Source organism: Aythya ferina (assembly GCF_964211825.1).
Source record: "Aythya ferina genome assembly, chromosome: 1".
Lineage (NCBI taxonomy): Eukaryota > Metazoa > Chordata > Aves > Anseriformes > Anatidae > Aythya > Aythya ferina.
The window spans coordinates 64,657,542-64,685,541 of NC_140296.1; the positions used below are offsets into that span (position 1 = coordinate 64,657,542).

Consider the following 28,000-nt stretch of genomic DNA (forward strand, 5'->3'; position numbering starts at 1 on the left):
TGGTTGTGACAGTGAGGAGGAGATGAGCAGGGCTGTAGGGAGGCTCAACTGCAGCCCCACTGAACCCCCAGGCCAGGGCCAGATTCCTCTTGGCCAAGTTCATCTCACTTCTACTGGGCTGCACCCATGACATAAAACCTCTGGTGACACTGAGTGATAATAAAATAAATGCCTTTATTTTTAATAGATGGACAAAACAGACCCCAAACTAGACATTATTTTCCTGAATTTCATGGGCACTATTGAATACAATACAAATGATGTTAAAACATATATATCTATATTATGCTTCTTATCTGTTTTGTTAGTTATAGTCTTTATATAACGTCTCTGACACAGAAAAAAATATACTTTTTTATTTTTAACAACAGCCACAAATACTGCCCTGATTAATAGCAGACTTACAATAACTCACTGTTTAACTGCACATGGTACTTGATCAAATATGCTTGAAGGGCAGAAGGAAAAATTAGTAACATTTTTTTTTTCCTACGAGACATATTTGAAATCCTAAATTATTGCACTATAAGAAAATAAAAGACTAAGTCTGACTTTTACTTTATTTGATCACTTAATGTTTACATTCAGTTCAGGTTCACAAAAGCATGTTTTATTTATAATACATATACTATCCCATATGGACAAATATAGATGAAATTATAACTTTTTTTTGACATCTCAGCTACGTATTAACTTTGATTTTATGAACACATTTCATGCAAAAGAGGTAAAAAAAACTGTCAAATAATTGTTATTCACAGATGTTAAGAATCCCAAAGTGAAATGTATGATCTTGATATGAGTATTTTATCTAGAAATCTTAGGCTCAGAAACAATAACCTCTGTGTCTGAAAACAAGCTGTTTACTTCACTAAGTAGATCCAATTTACTGCACACACTACTACTGTCTACAAATAGCAAAAGTGGAGAAGGAACATATAATGATTCACATCAAAATAAAGTCTACTTGAAGAATCGCATTCTATTGGCATTTTGCTTGTAGAAACAACTTGGTTGTTTTCTGTTCTCTCTCTCTCTCTCTCTCTCTTTTTTTTTTTTTTCCTTTTTTTTTTTTTTTTTTTTTTTTTTTCCTGCAGCTGTCATAGATATGGCCTTTGGTTATATGATCAGCTTTGTATAAATCTAATAGTAGGATAGCTGAACTAAGGCAAGAAAACTTGTAAACAGACTTTGCATGGGTTGTTTTAGTTTGGATTGTGAAATCATCCAGTCCACAGTGCAACCCACCAGTGCAGCCACTGCAGCCATTGTTGGACTCATGCAAAGACACCCACGGAGACTTGTCATGTAGAAAGTAGAGCTGAGGTCAAACTATGAATAGACTTCTGTGTTGCTTCTACCTTTTGCATGATAAATCTTCCATGGCTTGTAACAGTGCAATAACCTTTCAGTTTCCTTAGAGAGGACTGGAAAACCTTGTTGGAACCATTTTCTCCCAGAAAGTGTAGTTCCATCTAAACAGGAAATCTTTGTAAAATCACAGTGATCTCACAAGAATATTCAATAGATAAGCAGCATAAATTATTCTGATTATGTTGAAAGCATCTGGGTTGAAATTTTTGGACCAACACATTTTAATTTTTCATTTGACATTTCATAGTAAATATTTCAAAAGCCTTTATGTTTTTATAGCTATGAGGGAATACAAGAGAATTAAAATACCTTAAAAGAGTCCAGCTGAATCCCCTTGCCCATTTCCCTCTCCTCCCACTCTTGAGAATTTTGAAATACATAATACAGAAATGCTGCTGACCAACATGCAGCTTCTCATAGTGAAATTTTACCAATTCCTAGACAAAAGAAAAGTAAGATAAAAAATTCAGGAAAATTTATAGGTAGCTGTAAATCAGGATCCCCTAACTTAATTTGAAACCTCAACGTAAAGCATTAGCTATGGAAACAGGTAAAACTCACTTGATATTTCCTCTTAAAAAGGGATTCAGGCTAGTGGATTTGGGACAGAAATGGATAATAATTCAGCAGTGGCTCTGTTCTTCCCTCCCATTCTTCCATTAGATTCCTTTCTGTTTCTCTTTTCCATTGTTCAATAAGCAATGAACAGTCTGGGCTCGTGTCTGGTTTGTGAGATCTGCAGCACCCTGAAGTTCATCAGTATCTTGTTCACTCACCCCACAGGAACTCATCTTTTGTTTGCTATTTTGACTCTTCTAGGGTTTCGTTTAGATCTTGATTTTGTTTTCCTTCACCCAGAGCACACCCTAAACTTGTTAACACAGTAATACTGATGTTCAAAATGCATACCCAGAACTCAAATGTAGTATTATTCCTAATGCAGTGTGTGCAGGAAAAAATAATATCTCTAAAATTAATTTTATCTACATATAAAATATATATATGCCATTAAAACTCCACAAAAGGAGCAAAAACATATCTAAGGATTCGACCTTGAGAAAGTTTATGTCAACACTGAATATACAAGTTGATGGCTTCTTCCTTTAGCAGCAAAACCTATTCTTACACTTTCTATCCTCCAGCATATTTCCTCCTGCTGTAGATGTTAAGAAATTTTCACCAGTGTCTAGCAAGAGGAGGATATCTGGATTTCACTTGAATGTTTAGTATCATGCGTAGATATTAAGAAGAATTACTGGAACATAACTCTTAATTGTACTAGCTATGAGATCTCCCATTGTGAAAGGCACGGTACCAATGAGGACAGACACAATCATCTCAGCTGTGGGCAAACGGAAACAAAATTGCACGTTCCCTGCTGGCCAGACCAAAGTCAGAAGAGGCTTAATCTCCCTACTTTGATGTTCCTAGCCAGCTTTACAATTTATGAGCGAAGTCTCACCTGTGCCTGACCACTGCTAGTGCTCCACGGAGGCACCAAGCTGGCCCAGGAGGATAGCTGTTATAAAGAAGTCCAGTCTATAAAGACAATGCTGTGTGTTTTGCTGTGCTTGTGGGTTCAGCTTTCCTTTCAGATCACCTCCAAGCTGCTGCTGCTTCTAGAGGCGGACACTTATAGATATGGAAAGCTCTCCACCAAGCTTCTTTTCCCATAGGAAATCATTTTTTTTGGAGAAAAGGTGATTTTCCATGGAAAATTTCCTCTTTTCAGAGTAATCCCAGCAAGTCAAACCCAAAACACTTTTTGTTGTATTTGAGAATATATATATGTTTTCTTTTTTAGTAAGTGAAGAATGGGCATTTTCCCCATGGAAAGCCCTTTAATCTTATTTTTTTTTCAAGCAACCTCCTTATTCTCTTTACTTTTCAATATTTGCTCCATTGTTGTGGTTGCTCGGTGTCAGACTGATTTGCTTAGTGTTCATTTTGACGATAAATCAAGATAAGGCTTCTTTCTACAACATCGCAAAGTTCTATTCAGTTTATAAAAATTCTGCCATTTTTCACAAGTTGAGTTTCAACTCCAATTATTGCTTTAAAATGGTTGTTATCCTCCATTGGTGACAGCCACTAAACACAGGAAAAAGAACACCTATAATTACATACTTTGATTAAGGTCATCTTGCATTAGGTATAACATCACTTTAAACTTGTGATTTAATTTGATTTTTTTTTTTAAATGAATATATAATGTTTAGCACTCCCATAAGGAATTTATTAATATTTGCACATTTTGCTGTCTTATACAAATAATAAAATATTATATTTGTATTCTTTGAAACATTTTATGAGGAAAAGAATACCAGACCAAAAACCCAGGGAATTTATTTATCTGTCTACTCAGGCAACTAGCTCTTTAGTAATAAATCACTTATAGCTGTGACAATATCTTTTCATACAATTCCAATAAAATGTTGACTGATAGTATTTCAAAGTGACTGTATTATAATTTCTTCATATGATGTCTTAGCTAAATAACTGTTGCACTTTTCTGCTACTTATATTTTCAATTGTAAATATATTTTTTTTAATTACATAGTGTATAGTTCTGTGTGGAAACAAAGGGATCTGAGTGTATCTTTCAGTAAACAGGCTATGATCTTATCCAACATGTCAGATAACACCAGATAAGAGTTCCTCCCATGGCTCATAGAACCAACTTAAAGAATTGTGCAGTGGTATTTTATTCTAAAGTTTTGTTTTTCTTCTGATAAAATGCCTCTGACTATTCTTTGTAGAATACCCTGCTTTGCATTGCTTTGTCTGTGGGTATAGGACTTTTTAATTATCTTCAGTGTTGGACAGCTCTGGACTTGAATCAACATAATTAAAGGCTTCCTTGTTTGTGAATGTTGAAGTCAAAGTCAGACTGTGTCGTGGATTTACAGGTGCAAGTTCGTTTAATACAATATTGTCACTTTTTACAAGAGTTGCTTTGTCCATGTGTTCTCTGCTGTACCTCGCAACCACAGCATCAAGGAAGTCCAGCTTTGGTGGTAAAGTCCCACTCTCAAATAAGTATTTGGCTATGTAGGAGACTATAATGTTGGTAAAGAAGGAGGTAAGCATTGCAAGTGTTTTAAATGGGAATCGCTGGATATAGATATTGTTTTCATCTGGATAGCAGCCAGGATAGTAGATCAAGGGCTGAAGGTAAAGGTACGGTTCTCCTCCAGTTATTCTGAGAACAAGGCCAAATAAATATCCTGCAATGGCACCGTAGGTGTTGGTTCCTTTAATAAATAGCACACAGAGGAGCTGAGGGAATATGATGATATAAACAAGGTCAGAGCTGAGGTACCACAGGCCGTAAACAGACGAAGCCAGCAGTGCCATCGCTGTTGCTGATGCTCCAAACAGAAAAACAGTGATTCTCATGACCCACACGATTTCCCTGTCTGAGGCCTGGAAAGAAATTGCAGTGTTAGGTGTTTTTTTTTTTTTTTTTTTTTTTTTTTTTATGGTAATATACATATGCTTTCATTTATTTCCATTTCTCTCTCTATGTCTTAAGCACAGAAAAAAACAACAACAACAACAACAAAAAAAAGGGGGTGTGGTCGTCAAGTTATTAATCCTTGTGTGTTTGGAAAAATTTGGCAAATTTGATATTGTGTCAAAGAAAAATTAACAAGTGAGCTGTAGAATAACTTTTAAAAATAACCACAATATGGATCAACAAGAAAAAAAAAACAAACAAACCAAAAAACCAAACAACTCCATGTAAGAATATATTCTTCTCCATTTCCTAAGAAAACCTCTGACTCTCTAGCCCATTTTGTGCCTTTCCTCTGTGTCAAAGGATTTCCTAAGAAATCAGTAATTCAGAAAGATTCATTTCATTAAGTAAGGTAAAACTTATGGTTACAATACTAATTAAGAGCTGTGTAGAATAAACTCCAATGCCATGAAAACACTTGAAAGCTGCCTACCCTGATCTTTTTCAACTGTGTCATCAGTTACAACCATAAATATTTCGTGACTTTCAGTGCACTCAATATACTGTTAGGAAAAAAATGTTATACTTTTTCTAGTCATAGGCAGGAATGTGGAGGAGGTGTTTCATTAAGAAATGACACCCTGTGCTTCACCTAGTAAAGGTCTCACCCAAATTTTTCCCTAAAATTAAAAAATGGAAATGTAATCTCACGTTTTGCCGAAATGAGAGCTGGTAAATGTTCCGAGCAAACATAGAACTTGCTGATAATATCGAAGAGTCAGCTGATGACATGACAGCAGCAGATACTGCACCAAGGCCAAAGAATGAGATATAGACTGGACAAAGGTACTGGAGCACAATAGGTAAAATCATATCCGCTTCTTTTTTAGTCATGGGGTCAGGGACACCATACTCAGTCTGATTCCAGGCTGCAACATGGAGAACAGTGTGTTGTGAGAAATGCTAGTAGTCACCAGCTACAGTACAGCTTGACTTCATATACAGTAAAATATTCATACTGCCACATTTTCATTCGTATTCAGTGACTGAATTTGCTAGGGCTGGACCTAAGCATTTGAGAGAGGCACAGTCTCACTGATTTCTGTTAGACAGATTTAATTCTTCTGCTCAGCATTTTTCCTTACCGCTAAGCTAAGTTTGACCACATCCTGTGGTAATGCTCTAGAATGTGTAATATTAAATCTACATGACTCGTAAACACCATTTTCCTCAGTAAAACCAACCTGAGATCCAAGTTCATTTGTGATGTGTTTACCTACTCTCTTGAATTATTACTGGCTCAAAGCTCAAAGCCTGGTATTAAACATTTTAATAGAGCATTTCTAACAGCTGAGCTACATGGTCACTGCAATAGGGACAACTCTCACTAAGTCAACAAAAGTGACAAGGGTGCTTTGATCAAGACAATAAATTCCTGATAAACGACTTCCCTAAAACAACTAGAATAAAACCACAGTCACTTTACACTTATTACTGTTATGATGAAATAAAAATACTAGAATCTCAAGAAAATGTGAGAGAAGAAGCCCTGCAGATCCCAAGGTCAGTGCAGCAGGAGGGCTGGAGGTGCTCCAGGCAGGCAGCAGCAGTTCCCCTGCAGCCTGTGGAGAGGCCCCTGGTGGAGCAGGCTGTCCCCCTGCAGCCCATGGGTCCCACATGGAGCAGATCTCCACGCTGCAGCCCATGGAGGAGCTCCCGGTGGAGCAGGCGGATGTGGCCAGGAGGAGACTGCAGCCCATGGAGAGCCCCTACTGTAGCACTTCTTGGGGGAAGATGTAGAAGAGGATGGATGAGGATGGATGGGGGGAAGGTATTTTTAGTTTGCTTTTAGTTTCTCACTGCTAGTCTGCTAGTGATGGGCAACAAATTATATTAAACTCCCTGTCCTGAGTCTGTTCTGCCCATGATGGTAACTGTTGAGTGACCTCCCTGTCCTTATCTCCAACCATGAAATTTTTTTTCCTTAATGGGAAAAACTTAAAAATGTAATGGGGTTTTCACACATTTATTATACTACACATTTTTAATTCTTTACCTGTGGATGCTCCAATTGCACCAATGAGTACTGCAGGAAGAGCCATCACAAGACAGCCAAAAGCAGCCAGAAATGACAAAACTTGAGCATATGTGGCAGATGATGAAGAAAGAACCCGCTGGAAATATGCTTGCCATGGGATTCCTCCTAATGTCTGCAAAAACAATGAACAACATCCTGTTATTGAGGGCTGACACTGGATTTCTTTGCTATCATCACATAGAGAGCAAAGCAAAACATCTCTTGAATACTGAAAGCTGTGATGCTGCTCTTTCATTTATTTATTGAATACATGTCAGTTAGTAAGAGCTGTAACTTGCATTCTTGCAAGTAATGTTAAACCTTTGTAAGACTACTAAAATCCCACTCTTTTAGGCAAGTTTTCCTTTGTACAATTAGCAACAAGACTTCACATTTGTGTAGTTCTGCAATTTCAAGGTACTGTGAGCTGCAAAAATATTTGATGAAGCCTTACAAAAAATTATAAAATAGTATTGGTATATCTCATATTTGGAGAACTTGGCTTCCAGCACCCTTCTCTCCTCAAAATTAGATTAGTTGCTGATAGGATTTGAAAGCAAAATTTTATCTTCCACTATGAATACGTGACCATCTAAACAAGGCAACAAGATATGTGTACATTCAGCCTGAGAATCTGAAAATAATTTTTCCACTGTCTTGATCAAATATGATACCACTATAAATTATGGGCAAAGCAGTAAAAGAGTATTTTATTTTATGGTGGTAACTCTTCTCTTGTTTTGGGTATATATAAATGAAGATCCTATTTAGACTTAAAGTTATACCTGCAAAATATGATATAAAGGAAAAGTTATGCCTGCAAAATATGATATAAAGGAGTCTTATCAAAGGCTGAAAAGCGAGTGCTAAAATTCTGTCTTCAGAACAACATTTGAATAGTGTCCACTAAATAAGTGGACACTTATTATTATAAGTAAATAATAATAATTATTATTATAAGTAAATAAGTGCCTATGACTAAACAGTATGGAAAGAAAATAAAGCAAATTGCTCACTAAACATGAACAGTCCAGTTCTAAACACTGAATGAGGCAGGAGGCATTTGGATCTAATAGTGTGTATCCAGGTGTTTCATATATGCTTCATGCACACACAGCGATCAAATGAATGTCTCACAGGCAACTCAGATTTTGACATACTATTTTTGAGTGCTTTCCTTTGTGGTATTAATAACATTCCCCTAACAAAGCTTTCAAAGTATGTGTAAATTTCCTGAGCTCTAATAAAACAAACAAGATGAAAAGGAAATGTGTCACAATTTTGCAACATCAGAGCTTTCCTTTGTTCATCAGCAGAGATGAAACCTTCAAACTTTCAACACAGAATTCAGCTACTTGTGCTAATGTCATACACCTGCTCTCTGAGAATGTTTAAAAAAACCTAAACTGAATAAAACGATGCATTTTACTAACTCTATTGTTAGAAAACGCTGAAGATTTTTGGCTGAGATTGATTAAAAAAACACAAACAAATAAATTGCAAACTAGAGTATGATAACGTGCTGTAGAGTTGCTCAGGGACACTGAGAATGGAAAATGTTTTCTAATGGAAAGCACTTAATAACCACCAATCCCATGTGTAATATATGGGTGTTAAATAATGAAAACCCTCAGTTCATTCTGGCATGTGTGTGTATGAATTCATCCATCCATCTCTGCAAACCTTCTTCTACATCGCCTACACCTTAAGGAATATTTAATCATTTGTGTAATGTATTTATTGCCTTCTGCAATGTATAAATTCTTTTGCCAAGAATGACATCAGTTAAGTATTAGCCACACACTTTTAATTAATTTTAGTATAAATCAAGTCTTGCAGCCTGATGATATTTAAATTGCATTCCTGGCACTGCTGACTTTGACAGCCATGCTACAATATTGTACTGATATTTCACTGAACTCATTCAAATGTGCAGAAATATTTAGCAGGAGTCAAGAGGCTAAGAGTTTTCAGGTTTCTGGAAACACAGATAAACTTTTTTTTTTTTTCTTTTTTTTTTTTTCAGCTGTAACAGTAACACAGTGTGAGCACTTAGATGGTTCATTCCTTCACACAAGCCATCACTTACCAGTAAAAGAAAATTGTCCAGCCATGTGTAAATGTCAAGTGAGTTGATAGATCCGAGCCAAGGTGCTTGGTGCACCTGGTGCACAGCTGTGAACCCAATGTCTGTTACTGCAGGATGGGACATCGCAAAGGGTACACTGATCCACTGTAACCAAAGAGAAACACTTTGTTCAATTGTAATGTAGGCATGATAAACCCATGAAATTATATTAAATTTGGTTTGTTTCTCTTCTTCTTGCATGCTGCTAATCAAATTACAAGTTGACTTGCAGAACAGTCAGACTATGTGCCAGAGGAAAATCTCCAAAATCTGGAGAGTTTGGTAAGAGATGGCTTACCTCTGTCCTGAACAGTATGAGTGTAAGTAGAGGATTAATCAGTGTAAATCATACCACCAGCAGGAAAGACACATTTATATATTTTCATTACGTTTTCCCTAAACTCCGCATATAGTCTTCACACCCTTTCCTGGACCACACTATAGAGCAATATCTACATATAAAAGCATGCAAAAGCATCAGGATTTCCTTCAGGAATGGGGCATCCACAACTTCTCTGGGCAGCCTGTTCCAGTGCCTCACCACCCACTGAGTGAAGAATTTCCTCCTAACACCTAATCTAAATCTTTCCTCTTTAAGTTTAAAACCATTCTCCCTCATCTTGTCATTATCTGTCTGAGCAAAAAGTGTCTCTCTATCTTTTTTACAAGCCCCCATTAAGTACTGAAAAGCTGCAATGAGGTCTCTTCAAAGCCTTCTCTTCTTCAGGCTGAACATCCCCAGCTCTCCCAGCCTTTCTTCATAAGAGAGATCCTCCAGCCTTCTGATCATCTTCATGGTCCTCCTCTGGACCCTCTCTAATAGATCAACATCCTTTTTATGCTGGGAGCCCCAGACCTGGATATAACACTCCAAGTGGCAGAGTGGAGGGGGACAATGACCTCCCTTGACATGCTGGCCACTCTTCTGTTGATGCAGTTGACATTCTGGGTTGCAAGCTTGCACTGTGTGTCGAGCTTTTTGTCCATCAGAACTCCCAAACGCTTCTCTGCAGAGCTGGTCATAATGAGTTCTTCTCTCTGTCTGTACTCATGTCCAGGATTGCTCTGACCCAGGTGCAGTACCTTCCACTTGGACTTGTTGAACCTCATTAAGTTCACATGGACCCCATTTTTATAGCTTGTCCAGGTCCCTTTGGATAACATCTCTTCCTTCTTTGCTATAACTGTACATCTCAGCTTGGTGTCATCTGCAAACTTGCTGAGGGTGCACTTGATCTCATTGTCTATGTCATTGATAAAGATATTAAACAGCAAGGGTCTCAAGACAGATCCCTGAGGGACACCACTTATCACTGGCCTCCACTTGTACATAGAACCATTCACTACCACTCTCTGGGTGTGGCCTTCAAGCCAATTCCTTATCCACCCTTCAAATCAAGTTTGGCGATTGGGATGTCATATGAGACTGTATCAAAATCCTTACAGAAGTCCAGGTAGATGATATCAGTTGGTATAAATACACACACACACATATAAAACACACACACATACACATATAACATATAATATTCAGTACAAGATGCGTTACAGCACTTTTGTACCTCAAGAACAATTTCAATCTGGGCTATTCACTATTTTCAGTTTCTCTGTTTTTGATCTGGGCTAAAAAATCAGTTGTGAAACTCTTCCCGGAAACAGTTTCTGCCAGAAGATGGGTTTCCTTCACCAACAGACTTTTTGTGCAACTCAACCTTTTCCAACTCATTTTTCAGTGGTATCTCAGTAACTTATGTTAAGAACATGGTAGTTCTTAACTGAAATGAAAACCAGTCTTTATGCTCTCTGGAACAGACCATTGCAAGCACAGCATCCTTAAGCCTTCAAAGATATCCAAATACAAGCAGATTACCACAGTCCTAATGATTAGATTTAAGTGTATGGAGGTGCAAGGAGATGGGAAATCAAACATCCTCCTCTTCTTTGTTGCTCACTAATTGCAACCACTTGTGATGAAGGCATGAATTATTGCTATGTTTTGCAGCTCTGCCTATTAATTGGGATGTTTATCAAGTACAGTTTCTCAGTTACATTTAAACTTTGCCAGTTAAAGCACTTGGATGGAAAATCCAAAATCCATCCTTTCTCAATGTCTGCTTAGGCTTTTCTGGGAAATATCACCAAAATGTTTCAACCAAGACATTTGGAGGAAAAATACATTGCCAAAATGATGAAAGGATGCTTTTTTTTTTTTTGAGAAATTTACAGCAAACAAGGGTGTCAAATGGATTTATTGTTCTTTTTGAATCTTAAGTCTCATACATGTCAAAGTGATGATCTTCTCAGTAGTTTACTCATACTCAGATGAGATTTTCATGAGGTAAATTTCTGAAGGTCCATATGCAGCCTCCATGTCACAGCCCAGGATTTAATAGGGACTGTATTGCAAACACATTATGAGCTTTTGTAATCCATTCTGGATCCTGACAGCAACATAGTTCTTGGTGATCTCAAGGACTACTTCTATATTAGAATATATAACAAGTCAAGACACTTTATCTGGCCCTGCAGTTCACTGTCATGTCACAGCTCACATCTGTACATCTAGGTTTCCTTTCCCTGCTGAAAAAGACAGCCCTGAACTGCTCCTGGGAATTGCCTGGGAAAGCACTAGTTGGCATGGGTCAAAACAATACCAGAACTGTCAACAATTAAATAGATGATCTTGTATTTTTACCTAGGCACTCTTTAGCTTGCTAACACAGACATAATCCTAAATTCTCTTCTCTTGCCCAATTTATTCTTTGAGCTCTTTCTAATGAGAGTAGGAAAATCACTTTTTTGTGATTTTGAGCAGAAATAAAACAACAGCTTGTGGAAGTGAAGTAGAAATTGGGACTTTATGTTGTGACTAGGAGCTCAGGGGTAGAAGTAAAAGGTAGCTAAGGACTTGGAACTTGTGGGACTGAAAACACAGAAAAAAATGGACTTCTACATGACAGCTAGGAGTTTAGAATGGAGAATTAATAATATAGGTGAGATGAAGAGGCAGTAAATAATGTGGGTACAGCACAGAATCAGGGAATGACTGACTAGACAAGGTAAAGACACAGACTGGAGCAGAGAATTGCAGTTGTGGGTACAGGAGAGTGAGAAGGGAAGGAGAGAAACTACATGGGGTTGTATGGAGAAAACCAGGGAAGTACATGGGGTGCCTGGGATGGGCCAGTGTTTACAGCGGCATAAGGAAGAGGCTGTGCCTGAAATGAGGAGACAGCGTAGCTAACAGAAGTGATTAATAACAAGCATCGCCTCTCTGTTAAGGAACAGACAGTAGAGGAATAAGCAGTAAAGCTCTATGCCAGTGGGAATACAAACTGCTCCAGAGTCTGTAGGGGAACCTGGGACATTGAGCCTGTAACATCTACTGTGACACTTGCTGTGAAAGTGTCCCATCTCATATAAAACCATTATAAAACCAAAAGCATGACCATTTAGGTGGTATCTGAAGCTTCCAGCTTCTCATGACTCCTACGGTAATGCATGTGATTTCTTCTATATGACGTTATTATTTCATATTTTAAATGGGAAATTACATATAGTGCCCAACCTGGATTAAAAGAGCACTATTAAAGCTACAGAACCAACCATATAGAAGACCGCTACACAGCCTTTGTTTGTCTTCCCTTCCCTGTAAGGTTCATGCTGCCTTTAATTACAGGATCTCATGTTATTCCCACAGGATGAGGGTCTTTAGTAGTGCATGAGTGATTTACTTTAGTTTGGGAATTTATGTAATGTACACCATCTGTGGAACCTGAATGGTTTGCAGATATTAACATGCACATTAGGGAAGGAGTCAGTATTCTCCCCACTGTACAGGTGAAGAAAAGAAGTGTGAGAGAAGAAGCTCTGGAATAACTTCTCATCAGAGGTGGCCAGCTGGAACTTGGATTTGTTTTTTCAGAGTATTTAGCACCATTCCCATGCAATCAGTTACAACTGGGAGTGCTTAGCACTTCTGCAAATAAGGCCACAGGCCTCATGATAAGACACCACAGAGTGAGGACTCACACAGGGTTGGCTAGTGGCCACCTGTGCAAGCAGTGGCTGAAGCAATTTCCCTAGGGCTGCCCAGGAACTCCAGTGAAAGCAGAGAAACAACCCTGGGTCCCCCAAGGCAAAATTCACCTTGAGCCACCCTTTTATTTCAGCCTGTCACAGTTCTCTGCACCACTGTGACAATCTATTACTGGCACTGGCAAGCAAAGACAGCAGCTTCTTTGATTGCAGCCTTATGATCTGACCCCTGGTTGCATTGCTATTTTTCAGAGTAGAGTCAAAGAACAGTAGTAAAACAGGAAAAGGCTGCCCACAAACATATCATTGATAACTGATGGACAAATCATACCATCATATTTGAACAGCAAGGTCCTCTGGTGAGACTCCCCAGACCGTGGTCTCCAAGGTCAGTGGAGAGAAATGAGAGAAAAACCCAGTAGATGATTTAAAACTGGAGATTAACTAAGTTGTGTGAGTAGGCGACAGCAACAGGAAAGAGAAGTAGGAGAGTATCAGCTGCACGGGTCCAATTCCAGTGTTTCTGGACTGTTTTACTGACTGTTCTCTGCATCTGATGTCTCCTTCCAGTGCCTGTGATATGGTCTTATAGGCAGATAGGGAAGGAATCAGAACCATTACTACTCTGAGTTAGATGCTCAGCAGGAAAATTACCTCTTGCCAGCAGTATTGTCAGAGTATGGGCTGTACTTTGGTGTAAATACAGATTCAAAAGTCATTGCTCTGTGAGTGGAGATATTCTTTCTCTGCACTGTCAGTGAAGACACAGTTCCAAAATCTCTGCTGGGCAACAGGTCTCAGTATTTGTCATAATTCTCAAGGAAAAATCTTCAACAAAGGGGAAAAAAAGCCAAACTTACCAGCCCCAGGAAGATGCAGAATAGCTGAACAACATCGGTGTAGGCCACAGAATAAAGCCCACCCACAAGAGTGTACATAGTTGCAATCAGGGCAGAAACAATGACTGATATATTGATATTAATGTCAATGATCACACTTATGGTGGCACCTGTGGGGAAAAAAAAAAACAACAAAACACTGTGTTAGTGTATGTCACAGAATGATGAGAAGGTTCACCTCTGTCAGGTTGTGTATACAGGTACTGGTCTGCTATCCATTCTGACACTGCAAAAGCATGAAGACATAACCCCCTCTATCTTCTGAACATCCCTCTGCACCTTTGATAGGAGTGAGAAAAGGAAGACTCCTGTTGGTCTAAATTTAAGATCTATCACTTTGCAGGTTCTTACCAAATGGAGAAGGATCCCAACAGCTTTTCCTTACAGAACTGCTCAAGCTCTGCAAAGACTACAATCTTCTGCATGTGGAAAAACCACATATAGACACTGGAAGCCTCCCTGGATGAGTTACAGTTGCATAGGAACAAGTGTATAAATGCAGTAAAGATACTGTTTTGTACCTCACTTGTGCTCTGAGCTGTCCCCTTTTGACCAGGGAAGAATCATTCATTGACTTTTCTAAAGTGTCTTTGAATTATTTACATGGGAGAAAGTTGTGTTTCTTTGCAAACTGGAGAATACAACAACCATTGTTGACCTAGAAAACAAGCTTTTCTGCAAGCACCATCAAATAAGATTTCAGTTGTAGAAAACAGACCACAATGTTGAGCTTGCCAGTCAGTCTCCACAAAACAGCTTGTAGAATCAACTTCATTGCCCTCTAGGACTTTCCGGTCCTTCTCTTAAAAGTTGCTTTCCAGCTGGTCAGTGCCCAGCCTGTACTGGGGCATCAGGTTGTTCTTCTCCAAGACTTGGCGTTTCCCTTTGCTAACCTTCATGAGCTTCTTGGCCATTTCTGCAGTCTGTTGAGGTCCCTCTACATGGCAGTATGACCCTCTGATCTGTCAGCAACTCCTCAGAGTTTTATTTTCTTCAAACTAACTGAGGATGCACTAGGGCCAATCATCCAGATCATTAATGCAATTATGACAGAGCACAGGACTCAGTATTAAGACTTGAGGAACTCCACTGGGTGAGTGGCCATCTCAGCTGGATTCTCAGAAGTCACAGACCTCTGAGACTGGCAGCTCAGCTACTTTCCAGTCCTCCTCACTGTCCACTTCCTTACTATGTACTTCATCAGTTTATCTATATTATGGGAGACAGTGTCAAAAGGTCTTGCTGGAATCTTCAAGATGCACTGCTCTCCCTTTTTGGATCAGGCCAGTCAGCTCATCATGGAAGGAATCAAGTTAGGCATTTTTCCCCTTCATAAATCCATGCTGACTCCTCCCAATCCTCCTGTTACCCCTCATTTGTTTGGAAGCATTTTCCAAGTTTGTTTGCTTCATCACCTTCTCAGGGATCAAGATGAGGCTGACCAGCCTTTGGTTCTCTGTGCCCTCCATCTTGACCTTCTTGGCGGTGGGAGTGGCATTTTTTATTTGTATTTCTTCCAGTCTTCAAGAACATTCCTGATCACCACAATCTTTAGAATATTACTGATTGTGTCCTGGCAATGCCATCAACCAGCTCACTCAGCAATGCATCTTGTGAAGTCCCACAAACTTGTGTCTGTTCAGTCTATTTAAATGTTTCCTAACCTGATCCTTTTCCAGCAAGTCTTCCTAGCCCTGAACTTTCCTAGGGTTTTCAGGGTCTGGATATTCCTGAAGGTTGGTCTGAACAGCAAAGAACGAGGCAAGAGGCACTAAGTACCTCAGCCTTCCCATATCCTTTGACCTCAGGTCTCCTGTCCCATTCAACAGCAGGCCTACATGTTACCTAGTTTATGTACATTTAGGAACCATTCTTATTGCCCTCTATTGTCAGATTCAAATGTGTATGGACTTTGGTGTTTCTAAACCCAACATGCTCAGGTAACATTTCAGTATTCCTTCCAGGTAACCTCTCCTTGCTTCTGCATTTGAATACTTCCTTTTTATGTCTGATTCTAGCCAGAAGCTCCTTTTTCATCCATGCAGGTCTCCTGACACCTTTGCGTGTTTTCCTGATCATCAGGGTAGACTGTGCATGGAGGAGGTGATCCATGAATATCAACTGGTTCTCCTGAACCCCTGTTCTCCCAGGTGTCATCTCCCATGGGATTTCTCCAAGAAGAACCCTGAAGATACCAAAATCTACTTTCCTGAAATCTGTTGCTGTGATCCTGCTTTTTGCTTTGTTCCTTCCTTTCAGGACCCTGAACTCCACCATCTCCTGAATACTGCAGGTAAGGCTACCTGCAGCCTTCACATCCCTAACTATTTCTTCCTTGTTTGCAAATATCAGGTTCAGCAGAGCAATGCCATTCATCGGTTCCCTGGTTATTTTTGCCAGGGAATTGTCAGTGTATTCCAGAAATCTCCTGAATATTTTGTGTCCTCCAGCAGTGTCCTTCTAGCTGCTATCAAGGTGTTTATACACTTGCCTTAGATGTATTAGCTATTTCAAGTGATTGAAGTCTTTTAACACTATGTTTAAAATTCCCTCTCTTTCTAATTAGGGTACTTTATATTAAGTGCTTAGCAATAACTTTAAGTTCTTGCAGATACTGCAGGTGAATATTCTTGACCACATAGGTGGAAAAGTTCTGGCAGTACAACACAGCATGATGTATGGTATATGAGAGTTGCAGAGAGCCAACAGGCTTTTTGTTCTACATTGAGTCTTCAAGATTCATGTGTCATAGAATTACAGACTTGAACTTCTTTCACAAACTGAAAGTCCTGTCTTTCCCTTCTATAACCCTGCCAAGCAAGGAATCATGAGAATCAACAAGTGAAGAGTACTGGGATTAAACATTCATCAGTGAGGACAGATGTGCAAATCAGGAGATATAATATAAATACATCTATTCAGATAGTTAAAATTTTCAAAGACCTTTATTGTCACTGATAGTCTTTAGCTGTCAGCCGTTAATATAAAGCAACTAGAAAGGCATTCACATCACTTGCTTTGAAATATCACAGATTAGCTTGTCCTCAATCAAAAAAGAAAGTATATTCCAAATACTCAGAGAGTTCTTCAAGCTATTCAACTCCTATCACCTCAGCATGTAGTTTGTTCTTAGTCCTTTAAGGGTTTTGTGATGAAATTGTGGTAAACAAGCTCCCCATTGCTTTGCAGTTCATCAGAGCACAGTTGGAGAGTACCTTCAAATTTTATTTTCTGTTTAAAATAGCTTGTGCTAGAAAGCATTGCCACATGCATGTGCACTATGAGTATGATTAGCTGGTAAAAGTCAACTGCTGGTGCTTCAGCTCAAGGGCTTTCTCACTTCTTGAAGGGATTGCTAAATTCAAACCTGAAACATAATTAAAAACCCTGGAAACTGATTTATTTTTCAGGACTGGATGAGAAGTTACATGATTTTCTATTGAGTCATAGTTCCACTAATTCTCTGTATCCTTTCTTGAATCATAAATATTTTCTTCATTTTGTCTAGTAGAAAGCCATGTCAGCAGATAGAATAATATTTAAATTTATTTACCTGCATCTTGATTTACTTCTATTATTTGTGCTATGGAAAGTTGTCTTTTTTTTTTTTTTTTTTTTTTTTTTTTAATGTAAAAGATTATTTTGTTTAGATGCATTGTCAATGGTGTTCCACATTTTTCAGGGAAATTTTAGCTTTCTCTTGTGGTCTCAATGGTATAAAAGAGAAGCTCAATCAGCTTTGACATAAAAGGTATACTTGCAATGACTCATGTCACCCTCACTGTTAAGGGAAATTTGTGTCTAAATCTTTCCATGCTGCTTTGAGAAGGGACCACTTAAGGATACCTGAAAATGAATAGATATCTTGCATGTCTTTCCATTACCAAAACAATCAATGGAGTGCCATTATTAGTTTTGACTACTGGTTACCATAGGACCAAGACAACTTCCACACTCTTCATCATTTAGTTAGGATAGTTAGCATTTGAAATCAGGCTTTTTATATATTTCTGATTTTCTTAATCATTTACAACCATTACAAGTTATTTTTTATAATGCTAATTCCTTACCTAAGGCTGAGAAGATGGCAGCAGCCCAGAACATTTCTCCCATTAAAGCTGGAATAAACAGGAGACCTCCCATCCTTTTTCCATAAATCTGTTGAAAAGGGTCTAGCATTGTCACATAGCCTTTGGATCGCATGGGTTTTGCAAAAAACAGACCTCCTACAACAAAAAGTAGCAGAAGGCTGCAGTGAAGAAATGTGTTGCTATTAAAGGGTAAAACATAGAATTTGAATTAAAGGTACAAATATATATATACACACATATATGTATTTAAGAAATAGGTACAATTAAAATATCTGCTGGGAACTCTAACTTTACATCTATCTACAGAGTTACATAAACAAACTCACACTATTCATGTCTATAGTGTGATAATGAACAATTAGTGTTTTAATTTGCCTGGTTCAGTTTACTCCATCTGCCACTATGGATGCTGTCAGGGTTTTGTGTAATTTTGTATCAGCCTAAGGAAATGTTTTTTTTCTACCTAATTCTGTTCATACTTAGAGCTGAACCCAGCATGACTATGGGTCTGATTTCTTTACAAGAGGCTACTCTAAAAATAAAACTGTCCGGGATTCCTGGATCAGAAATATGAGTTCACACATGGTATAGTATGCACACAGCAAGTATGATTCTTCCAGAACAATTCAGATTTATAATGTATGCTTAAATCAACCCTACTCCACCTGGAGGGTAGGTCAAACGCCTTCTGGGCTCTGCAGGTGTCAGGCTCCCTGAACATTCATCATTCACTTATTTCTGTGCATGTTCAGAAATGTTGATATATCACAGTTCTTCTCTGCCTGGCTTGCATATGCGCTGTATATGTACATAAATGTATAAAGTCCGCATATTTCTAACACATTTCTAATATACAACCTACAAATTCCTTCTGGTTGGGAGTTAAAAAAAAAAAAAAGAAAAAAAAAGGATACATCTCTGAAAAGCTGAAACAGCCATTAATCTGTCTTGCTAATACTTGCACGTCTACAGCTAAGTAGACTTCTCTCACAGTAAAACTGCTGAAATACAATATATAAACTACATTTAAAAAACTATAAGATGAGGGAGATCCTAATAAGATCAACTGTCCAGTATTTGGAGACCTTTAGTTAGGTTCTTCATCACAATATATGTGATCCATTGTATTGTCCAGAAGATTTTCTGAATTTCTCTGTCATACCTTATACCATTGATATTTCTTCATTTCATTAAGTTCCCTGAACTGAAGGTACTTGCTTACCAATCACAATATATTTATACCCCTTGTGTTACACTCTTTTTAGACAGGTAATTTGCAGGCAGAAAACCTCCAGTTTTTTTTTTTTTTTTTTTTTTTTTTTGTTTGTTTGTTTGTTTTCTCTACTATTGTTGCATTGTTCATGAATCCCATTCCTATTCTACTTGTTATATCATCACTACAAAATACAGCTAAAACAGGAAAAAAAATCACTGGTAATATAATCTATTAGGCCATTCAAACATCTGTCAAAGGTAATAGGAGATATGTTAACCTTTAGAATTGAATTGGTTGAAAAATTAGAAAAAAAAAGTATACAGCAGAGCATTGAATTACCAGGAAGATTGATTTAATCTTAAATCCTTCAGTCTGAAACAATAATATTTCTTCTATGGTTCTATTCTTGTATTTATAATTTTTTAAAGTGTAAACAACTCTTCCTCCTGCCCCTAAATTTTCACGTACAGATCATACCTACAGATATGCTTTCTTTGCTGTGCTCTGCAAAGGGATGTGTGGTCACATGATGCAGACATTTATTTTTTTTCTCTGCAGTGGCCTACACTTATCAGTTCAGGGAAAAAAATATGGATTTCATTAAAAAAACAACAACAAAAACAGCTGGAAATGCTGGAAATGCAAAAAGGGAGCGTCTAACTCACCCCCTATTATTAATTTTGCCAATTCTACAGAGGTTATGAGCCTGGAAAATGCTCACGGCTATGATCTTAATGATCACTTAATGACACAGATCGATCATGACCCTCATGACCTCAAAGTGACATCAACTGATCTTCAAGCAGACATCTACCATTATTGTTTGCCTTACAGGAAATAACGCTGCTGCCAGGGATGGGAACTACTGTTGGAACTAGAGCTGGCCTGCATACACCAGGGAGGAACATGCATCATGTGGAAGGTTTCTGCCTGGGAAGAGAGGAGAACCAAGACAGGCCATAGGAAAGCACTTCCAAGGGGAAAATGAGTTGTACAGGAAGAAATGATAGGGGCAAGAAGAGCTGGAAAAACAACTAGAAGGAACATAGGGACAGACTAGCTGGGAGGACCATGAGAAAAGGCTTGAAATAGACTGAGAGGCTAAGTATTGTTAAAAGTCTAATATACCAGTAATATTAATAAAAGATGAAAAGCAAAGGATCATTTTGGCAAACATATTCTTTCTAAGCAGTTGCACCAGCACTTCCCTTAGGGACATGATCTGTTCACAAACAGAGGATACACTTGACAGCTTTGTGGAGCATTCATCATGGCTTACAAGGCAACATTTCTGTTGTGAGCTGCTCCATGCAGTTGAGACATGATTAGAGATTTTTTATTGATATTAAGAAAAGTAAAGAAGGTCTGAGACTAAATCTGGGGAGTTACAGAACACAGCATTAAAATTACAATGTTGCCTGTATCTTATACACTAACCGCACACACAACAGGATTCAGTATTTACATTTTGGCACATGATTTGGAGTTTTTTACTACAATTAAAAGGACATTTAACAAATTTTAATGCAACAAGCTGGTTGTGCTCCAGGCTACCTGCCTAAAATTAAGTAAGTTATTTATACTCTCATTGAAGATTTAAAGACGTAAGTAGTTCTGTAATATGCAAGTATATTTGCCACTCTTGAAGTCCAAGATTTACAATATTATCTGATAGTCTGAAAATCAGTAATCTGATATTATTTTCCAGATTATATAGGCTCTTAAAGAAAACATGAATATATAAAACCAAGCACATATAACTAGCACACGCCTAAACAAACAAACAAAATCCCTTTCTTATTTTGAACCCCATAGATCACTATGGTGGTCATAACCATCTAGGTCTTGATGAGACATTCAGGGTACTGGAGATATCGAACTACTCAAAGTGATTTCCCACTTGTCCTTTTAATAGCCTAAGCCTATCAGCAAAAGGGATCTAGTTTACCTCAGTGTCCTTATATCAGACCCTAGTGGTGTCATTTCAAATGATGGTCTTGTCATCAGAACTGTTTAAAATCAGAGGCTGTTAGCTTCAGTTGCTTGCTTACCTAAAACCAGACTAAGGGAATAACCAATAGGTGCCTGAGCCCAAGCTAGACCATAGCCTGGGACATATACAGCTTCTGCTGTCCCGTTGATGTAACCTCCTCCAACCCATGTGGCTGAAAAAGAAGAAAAAATATTTAATGCCCACAAAGAAGGAAAACCTCCCATGTTGTAGAATGAAATCATCATCACTTATAATACTGCGATTTTTTATTGTGTGTACTGTACAAGTCCCAGACACGACAACATTATATAGAATGTAGTCCTAATCCAAAATTTTATAACTTAAAACATATGAAAGAGAAACCAGATGGACTCTGCACAGTCAGTGAAAATGTGAGGCCCGAGTCCCTCACTACTTTTTTTACAATGAATGAAGCATATCAACTCATTAATCATTACCATTTTCTTTGTGTTAGTCCAAATGAAGGAGGGAGAGCAGAGGAAAAACAATAAACAAAAAAAATGACAAAGTCATTCCAGCTGAGAAAACTCAGAGCATTTAAACTAGACAAGAGTTTAATTCATCCATCTTTTAATAGGGATTTTATGAAAAAAGTGCCTTTAAAATCTTACTAAATTTTAAGTTGTGGCTACATGAAGCATATTTATTAAATTCTGATTTCCCTGAGTAGAGAAATCCTTATATAGAGCTATGATGGTTTTGTACTGCTATTTAAGTTCTGAAAGTTTTCTCATTTATTTTTGTGTTCCCTGAAGATATATTCCAGAAGTGAATTGTACGATCTGTAGTATTTGTGAACATTTATCTAAGAAACAACATTATTTTAGAATACTGACTTCAGACCCTTAATGAATTGATCCTCTGCCTTCAAGACAAGTTTCTACATTTGAGAATTTTGGATCTACAAAATTCTGGCTGAATTTCTGGTCTGTAAGAAATTCTCAAACACAGAAATTTATCATGATTGTACTTGCAAAAATCATTCATAATTAATTCTGTAGTGAAGTAATTTTCAGAATTCTGTGTCTCAGATAAAGAAATGGAGTTGAACACAAATGATGAAGAATTAATTAGAATTTCTAAAGAGCTTTAATGGCAATCTAGCTGACCATTCTTTTCCACTTAACTGTTGTACCTCTCTATTACTACTTGATGCTAAACTGCACCATGGCTTTAGAATCAAAGACCTCTGGAAGCTGCAGCGTTGCAATTGTCTCCCCTCCTGCATTTTGAAACAGGAATAGACAGAACTGTTGTTGGAAATACTGTAATGGACTTGTACAAAAAATGTGTATGCAGAGAAAATCTGTAACAAAAGGAGTGACCCCATGCATTGGTAGATGTTTCAGTATTGAGACCTGCTGCACATTACAGAGACAAGTGAGTGATGCCCATGTGAAATCACATGGAGAAGATGGGTGACCACTGATCCTTGACAGGAAGATACAGGGGTACAGAATCTATATAGAAAATCACGAGACATTTGGGATTTTGTGCCTCTTAAGAATGCGAATCTACTGAAGTAGGTGGGAATATGGGTTACTGAAGTCAATATACACCTGGGATGTGTGTTGCCTATTGAGTCTCAAGCAGAATATACTTTGAGAATATGTTTTAAGCACCTGCACGCTGTAGCAACTTACTGAATAAATAATTAGAAAAATATTTGTATTTGTCTCCCTCCCTGGAAAAAGTATGAGCATGAATACTGCATGAATGATACCCACTTCCAGATAGGAAAAGATATTCCATAGCCAAGGAAAAATGTTTAGCAGATCTGCAGCTGTGGTGCAAGAAGTCTTCAGCATCCAGCATTGATTTGCCTGGTGCAAACCACTGAAAGGGTGTGTGCTCTCCAAGGAGATCTTGGAATGCTGTACCCAGCTCCCTAGCTTTGGCCTGGAGGGGACGAAGACACTTCAGTTCTGTAGGATTTTGCAGGAGTCATTGCCCTTCCATGCCTGGGGACAGGAATGCCACCCTATGGACGGGTAGGTAGGTAGGCTGGCACGGAGGATTTAGGTCTCATTTTCTAATTGATTGACTTCATTTATTGATTGGGAGTTTAAAAATTAGCTGCTGATCAATTTTTGTGTGCACTTTACTCCTCTGGAACACTTGCCAAGGACCCCAGAGCTTTACAAAGGTGTTACACAGCTTTTTGTCAGGGGGTTAAAGGGTATATTTTTATCAGTAAATATATTAGAAAGAAAATAATGGGATATGATAGGAAGGGATTTCATCCCAAGGTATTAATGTTCTGATCCTCAGTTTGCTAAGCCACATTTTGGTGAATTTTTTTTTTTTTTCATTTATTTTTTATTTTTCTAAATCAGACAAAAGGAATATAAAATTTAATAATCTATAGAAACACGCATGTGGTAATCCATTTTAATCCTCTCTGCCTGACATCTGAAGGACCCCAAACCACAGCAAATACCATTTAAAATAAACACCCTCAAAAACAATCAGGCAAATACTAAGGATATGCAGTGTAATTCTGCACTTAGTTCATTTGGGTAACAAAGAAAAGAATCTCAGAGTTCTTTAAATATATTGATATATATTAGCAGGTCAGATTTTGTGGTACTTCTTTGTAAATGATTGCTTGTCTAACCGTTCAAATTATTGAATCAATTGTCAAGTTCTATAAGATGAAATTCCTGATCTAGTGATTAAAAAGCCCCAAAATATTGATAATATTAATATTATTTCTTTTATTCTTGTGGAAGAATACAAAGCTCCATCCAAGTAAAATGATAATTACATTAATAGATTATGACATTTTTAGTGGCACTTGTAAGGATTTTAATTATGTCATTTCAAATATTTCCTTTGGGGTTTAATCTCAATCACCAAAATCAGGATAGACTCAGATTTGTCACAGGCACCGTTAAAGAAATTCACCCATATAAATTAAAGAATGCTAATATTTAATCCAACGTTTTAATTATATTTATGTAAAATTATCCTCATGTAAAAATGATACACAAATTAAAATCATGCCTATTGCAAAACTATGTTAGATCATTTTAATATGAGCTGTTGTGATCCATCCAGAATTCAAGATTTTCCCTCCTGTTTTGATAGCTGCAGATACACTCCACTTTCAGTCGAGTGCCAAGCAACCTCCATGTTTAAGCATCTTAGTGGGTAGCTGGTATAGCTGTTTCTTCAGGATCATAGTCTGAATCCATGTATGTCCATAGCCATTATTCATAGGGAGTACACTTGCTTTAAGGCTTTTAAATGCCATTTAGAAAACAAACTAAATACTCAAGAGTCTCTAGTCCATCTTATGAAGTCGTGTTCCTTATGCTCTGAATGTTTTAAATGTATAGACTAAGTCCTGTCATCCTCCCTTCTAAGTATAGAACATGGTAGAGTTTGTCTCAAGAAAGAAAGACGGAATTAATCGTAATCTGAAGTGTTTCACACATGTATAAATAATATCCTTTCTATCCTTCTTCTCTTTAAAAAATAATCTAGTTTTTCTTTTATAGGTAGGCATTGCTTTTTAATTCTTAGACAACTAAAGCTGTAAAATATCACAGTGATTTTGTTATAGCTTTACAAACTATATATCCCAATCACTCTCACTGAGACAAAACTTTAACTAGCCTCTGATTCCATAGGCTTGTGTCCACACCTGGCTCTACGTGCAAGCTGTGGTTCCCCAAAAGTGAAAGTGGAATTTAGTTGGCATCTCAAGCTTTAATTGCCATATTTATGGAAGATGGAGGTGAGAAAGTGTGTAAACCCTGATGTTTAAACCAGAGTGTTTTACCTGAGCAAGGACTTTAGGATACTCTGATATTCTACTGCAGAGATGATATACTACATCATTTCAGGAGGTTGCATGAAATAGAATGAGCATGTGTGTGTGTGAATTGTGGTAGTTATAAAAGTTGCCTCTTATACAGCAAGACTAATATCAAGTCTCATCTCTGCTTCAGCTGTTACTAAAACTATTCCTGTAAGGTTGGATTAAGGAGACCAGAATTTGTGTTTTCTTCCACTGGCAAGGCTCTTAGTTACAGCCACCTGTGTGGGGAATGTCTTGTTTCATCTCTACTCCCCCAATTTAATGATTACGGTTTTGTGGCAAGCAATATCTCTACAAAATATTCTGGTTTTGGTGCTCTTGAAAACATTTAATGTGGCAGAAAACAGTCAAACCAGTTTCTGCTGTAAGTAGAACCTTGTCATATCTGATGCCTCAGTAGCTGATGGATATATGACTACTGAAGCATCAGATGTACTCCAGGGCATTATAACGAAGTGATAACAGTAGAACAACTGCCTGGCTTCAAACGTTAACAACTTTTACAAACATCCTTTACTCTTTATCCAAATATTTAATCTTTCAATGAGGAAAATGACTCTAAGAGAAGAAGGGGATTACTCCCGATTAAAGAACACAGAAGTTTGATTCAAGTTTTTATGCAACTCTTCCTTATTAAGTAAATGTGAAACCACTACAGGGCAGAATGAAAACTCCCATAACCTAATAAATTGAATTTGAGGATTGAAAGGGCTTTGCCAGAATAGAATTTAGAATATCAAAACAATGAAGCATGCTTAAATAAAATTAAATTGCTTAAATAGAAAGGGTGGGCCAATTCATTCTTCTTATAATGTAGTTTTGTTCTGATACCACCTGTTAGCTGCAAAACTTGAGATTTTGGATCACATTGTGAAACACTTGTTTACCCACATACTTTATCTGGTTCAATTGGCTCTGGGAGTCAGACTGCACTGCTTACAAAATTAGTGAACTCATTCTTCACCGAGGCTTTTCCTACTGATACTACTATTCACAGCAATGTCTTATTTTGTCAAACTGTTAAAAAAAAAGAAAATCCAAAAGAATCCACAAAGTAAGTTTGCTTGTAAGTCAGTGGACATATGAATTTAGATTTATGCCAATTTCCTTTTAGAATCTTATTCTAAATTGATGCTGACACCCCCTCCCTCCAACCTTTTTCCATATAAACTTTGCCTTACTCAGATTAAGCAAAAATAACTCATGAATTTGGATGGCTTCAACAACAATAACAATGATTTTAAAACTGGATTTCTTATTAATCTATAGAACTCCTATATTTCTGTCACAAACATATTTGTTCTACAGATGAATATAAAAACAATGAATATGAAATATAACATGTTCTTCCTGTACTATTTTAAACAATTTGTTGTTTTTATCTAGATATTACTTGGCTGTTCACTAAACAATATCAGCAGCAATTGGAAAAGAAAGTATAGATATTTTCTCCATTTTGTATTATTTAACATACAAATTATAGTTCTCTTTCATTCAGATGGAAAACTGACAAACTACACACTGGTTGGAAAAAAAAAAAAAAAAGAGAAAAATAATTTTTACATACCAGTCATTGTAAATCCGCCAACTAGCAAGCCAATATCTCTTCCACCGACTATAATAGCTTCGCTGCGATCTCCTTCGCTGCCGGTGTTCTTGGTTTTCCAAGCAGCCCATATCCCAACTGCCAGGATAGCCAGGTAAAATACAACTATGGCCACCAGCCCTTCCACATGGAAAGGCATGTTGAAGTCCTGACTGTTTCCTTGATCGCTATTTCATTAAGACCTCTGGAGAAAATGCAATAATACATCTGCATTTAACAAATCTGCTAAGATGCTTTTTAGAATCAATACACAAAGAAAACTCAGTTGGTTATTAAAGAGGCTGTTCTGGTGAATTTATGAAATGAGTCTTTCAGATGTAATTGAAATTAAGTTTACGTACCAATTAAAACGCCTGTGGAGCAACAACCAACAATTGTAACCAGTGATTACGATGGAAAATGAATGATGTTGCTAAAAGCTATGCTGGTCTTAGAAATCAGTTAGAGAACTCAGAATTCTTTTAGTCACCAAGTTCCCAGTGCCAGGGAACTCTTCAGTCAATAAATGGTACATGGAATAGGATAGAAGATCGTGGCCATGAGGGCTGTTACGGAAGCCTCCAGTTAGAAGACAAGCCACTGAGCTGTTTCGAGTGATATAAGAACTGTAGAGAAGTAATAAACACAACAGCAAAAGACGTCTTTGGAGTCTATGTGTTGGGATGCCGAGTCTTTTCCTCCTCCTGACATCTCCCACATTTAAAAATCTCCGCTTTCTCTTTGGTGATTTTCCAGCGGGGAAAAAGTATTAATCAATTCGCGCTCGCACTTTCAAGTGGAAAGCGTGCAAGCTGTCGAACAGCAGAAAAAGGCGAGGAGGGCGAACCGCGGCGGGGGCGAACCCCGGGGCTCCCCTCTCCCCGGAGAGCCCTCTCCCGGAGCCCCCTTCCCCTCTCCGCTCCTCTCCCGCTGCCACCCCGCGGCGCCTCCGAAACCCTCCCGCACCCCGACGGCTCCGTGCGGAGCCAGCCCTACCTGCCGGGGGGCTCCGCGGGGCTCCGCGGGGCTCCGCATCGCCCTGCTCGGCCGCGCACCCCCCGCCCGTCCGCCCCTTCCCACCGCGCCGTCGGGGAGCGGAGCCCCCCCGCCGCCCGTCCCACCTGAGCTCTGGCTCCGCGCTGCCCCGCAGCCCCTCGGGCACAGCCGCCCATCCCCGCGAGGTGGCGGAGGGGGTGAGGCTCGGGTGGCTGTGCCCCCGGCCCGGGTTTTGCCGCGGGGGGGCGAAGGAGTAAAGGTGGGAGCGTCTCTTTCCTTCCCTTCCCTCCCCACCC

The 28,000-nt window shown here is 38.3% G+C and overlaps 1 protein-coding gene and 1 long non-coding RNA gene across 6 annotated transcripts in view; one reads left to right on the top strand and one right to left on the bottom strand.

Moving 5' to 3' along the window:
- LOC311422702 overlaps positions 1 to 28,000 on the top strand; it is an 80,099-nt gene that overhangs the window by 37,532 nt on the left and 14,567 nt on the right. The gene's annotated exons all lie outside the window — the stretch shown is intronic.
- Positions 155 to 27,961, bottom strand: SLC5A7 (solute carrier family 5 member 7). Of its 5 annotated transcripts, none has more exons than XM_084495499.1 (9): positions 27,830 to 27,961; positions 26,691 to 26,913; positions 21,335 to 21,448; positions 18,047 to 18,202; positions 13,938 to 14,086; positions 9,001 to 9,144; positions 6,891 to 7,044; positions 5,546 to 5,763; positions 155 to 4,800 (listed from the first exon to the last, which is right to left on the bottom strand). In XM_084495499.1, exons 2-9 carry the CDS (start codon positions 26,866 to 26,868, stop codon positions 4,177 to 4,179), a joined length of 1,737 nt encoding a protein of 578 aa, XP_084351625.1. In that variant the 5' UTR covers positions 26,869 to 26,913; positions 27,830 to 27,961; the 3' UTR covers positions 155 to 4,176. The 5 variants fall into 5 exon arrangements, with proteins under 5 accessions (XP_084351625.1, XP_084351626.1, XP_084351627.1 ...); XM_084495500.1 differs by lacking the exon at positions 27,830 to 27,961 and adding an exon at positions 27,705 to 27,822; XM_084495501.1 differs by lacking the exon at positions 27,830 to 27,961 and adding an exon at positions 27,071 to 27,532.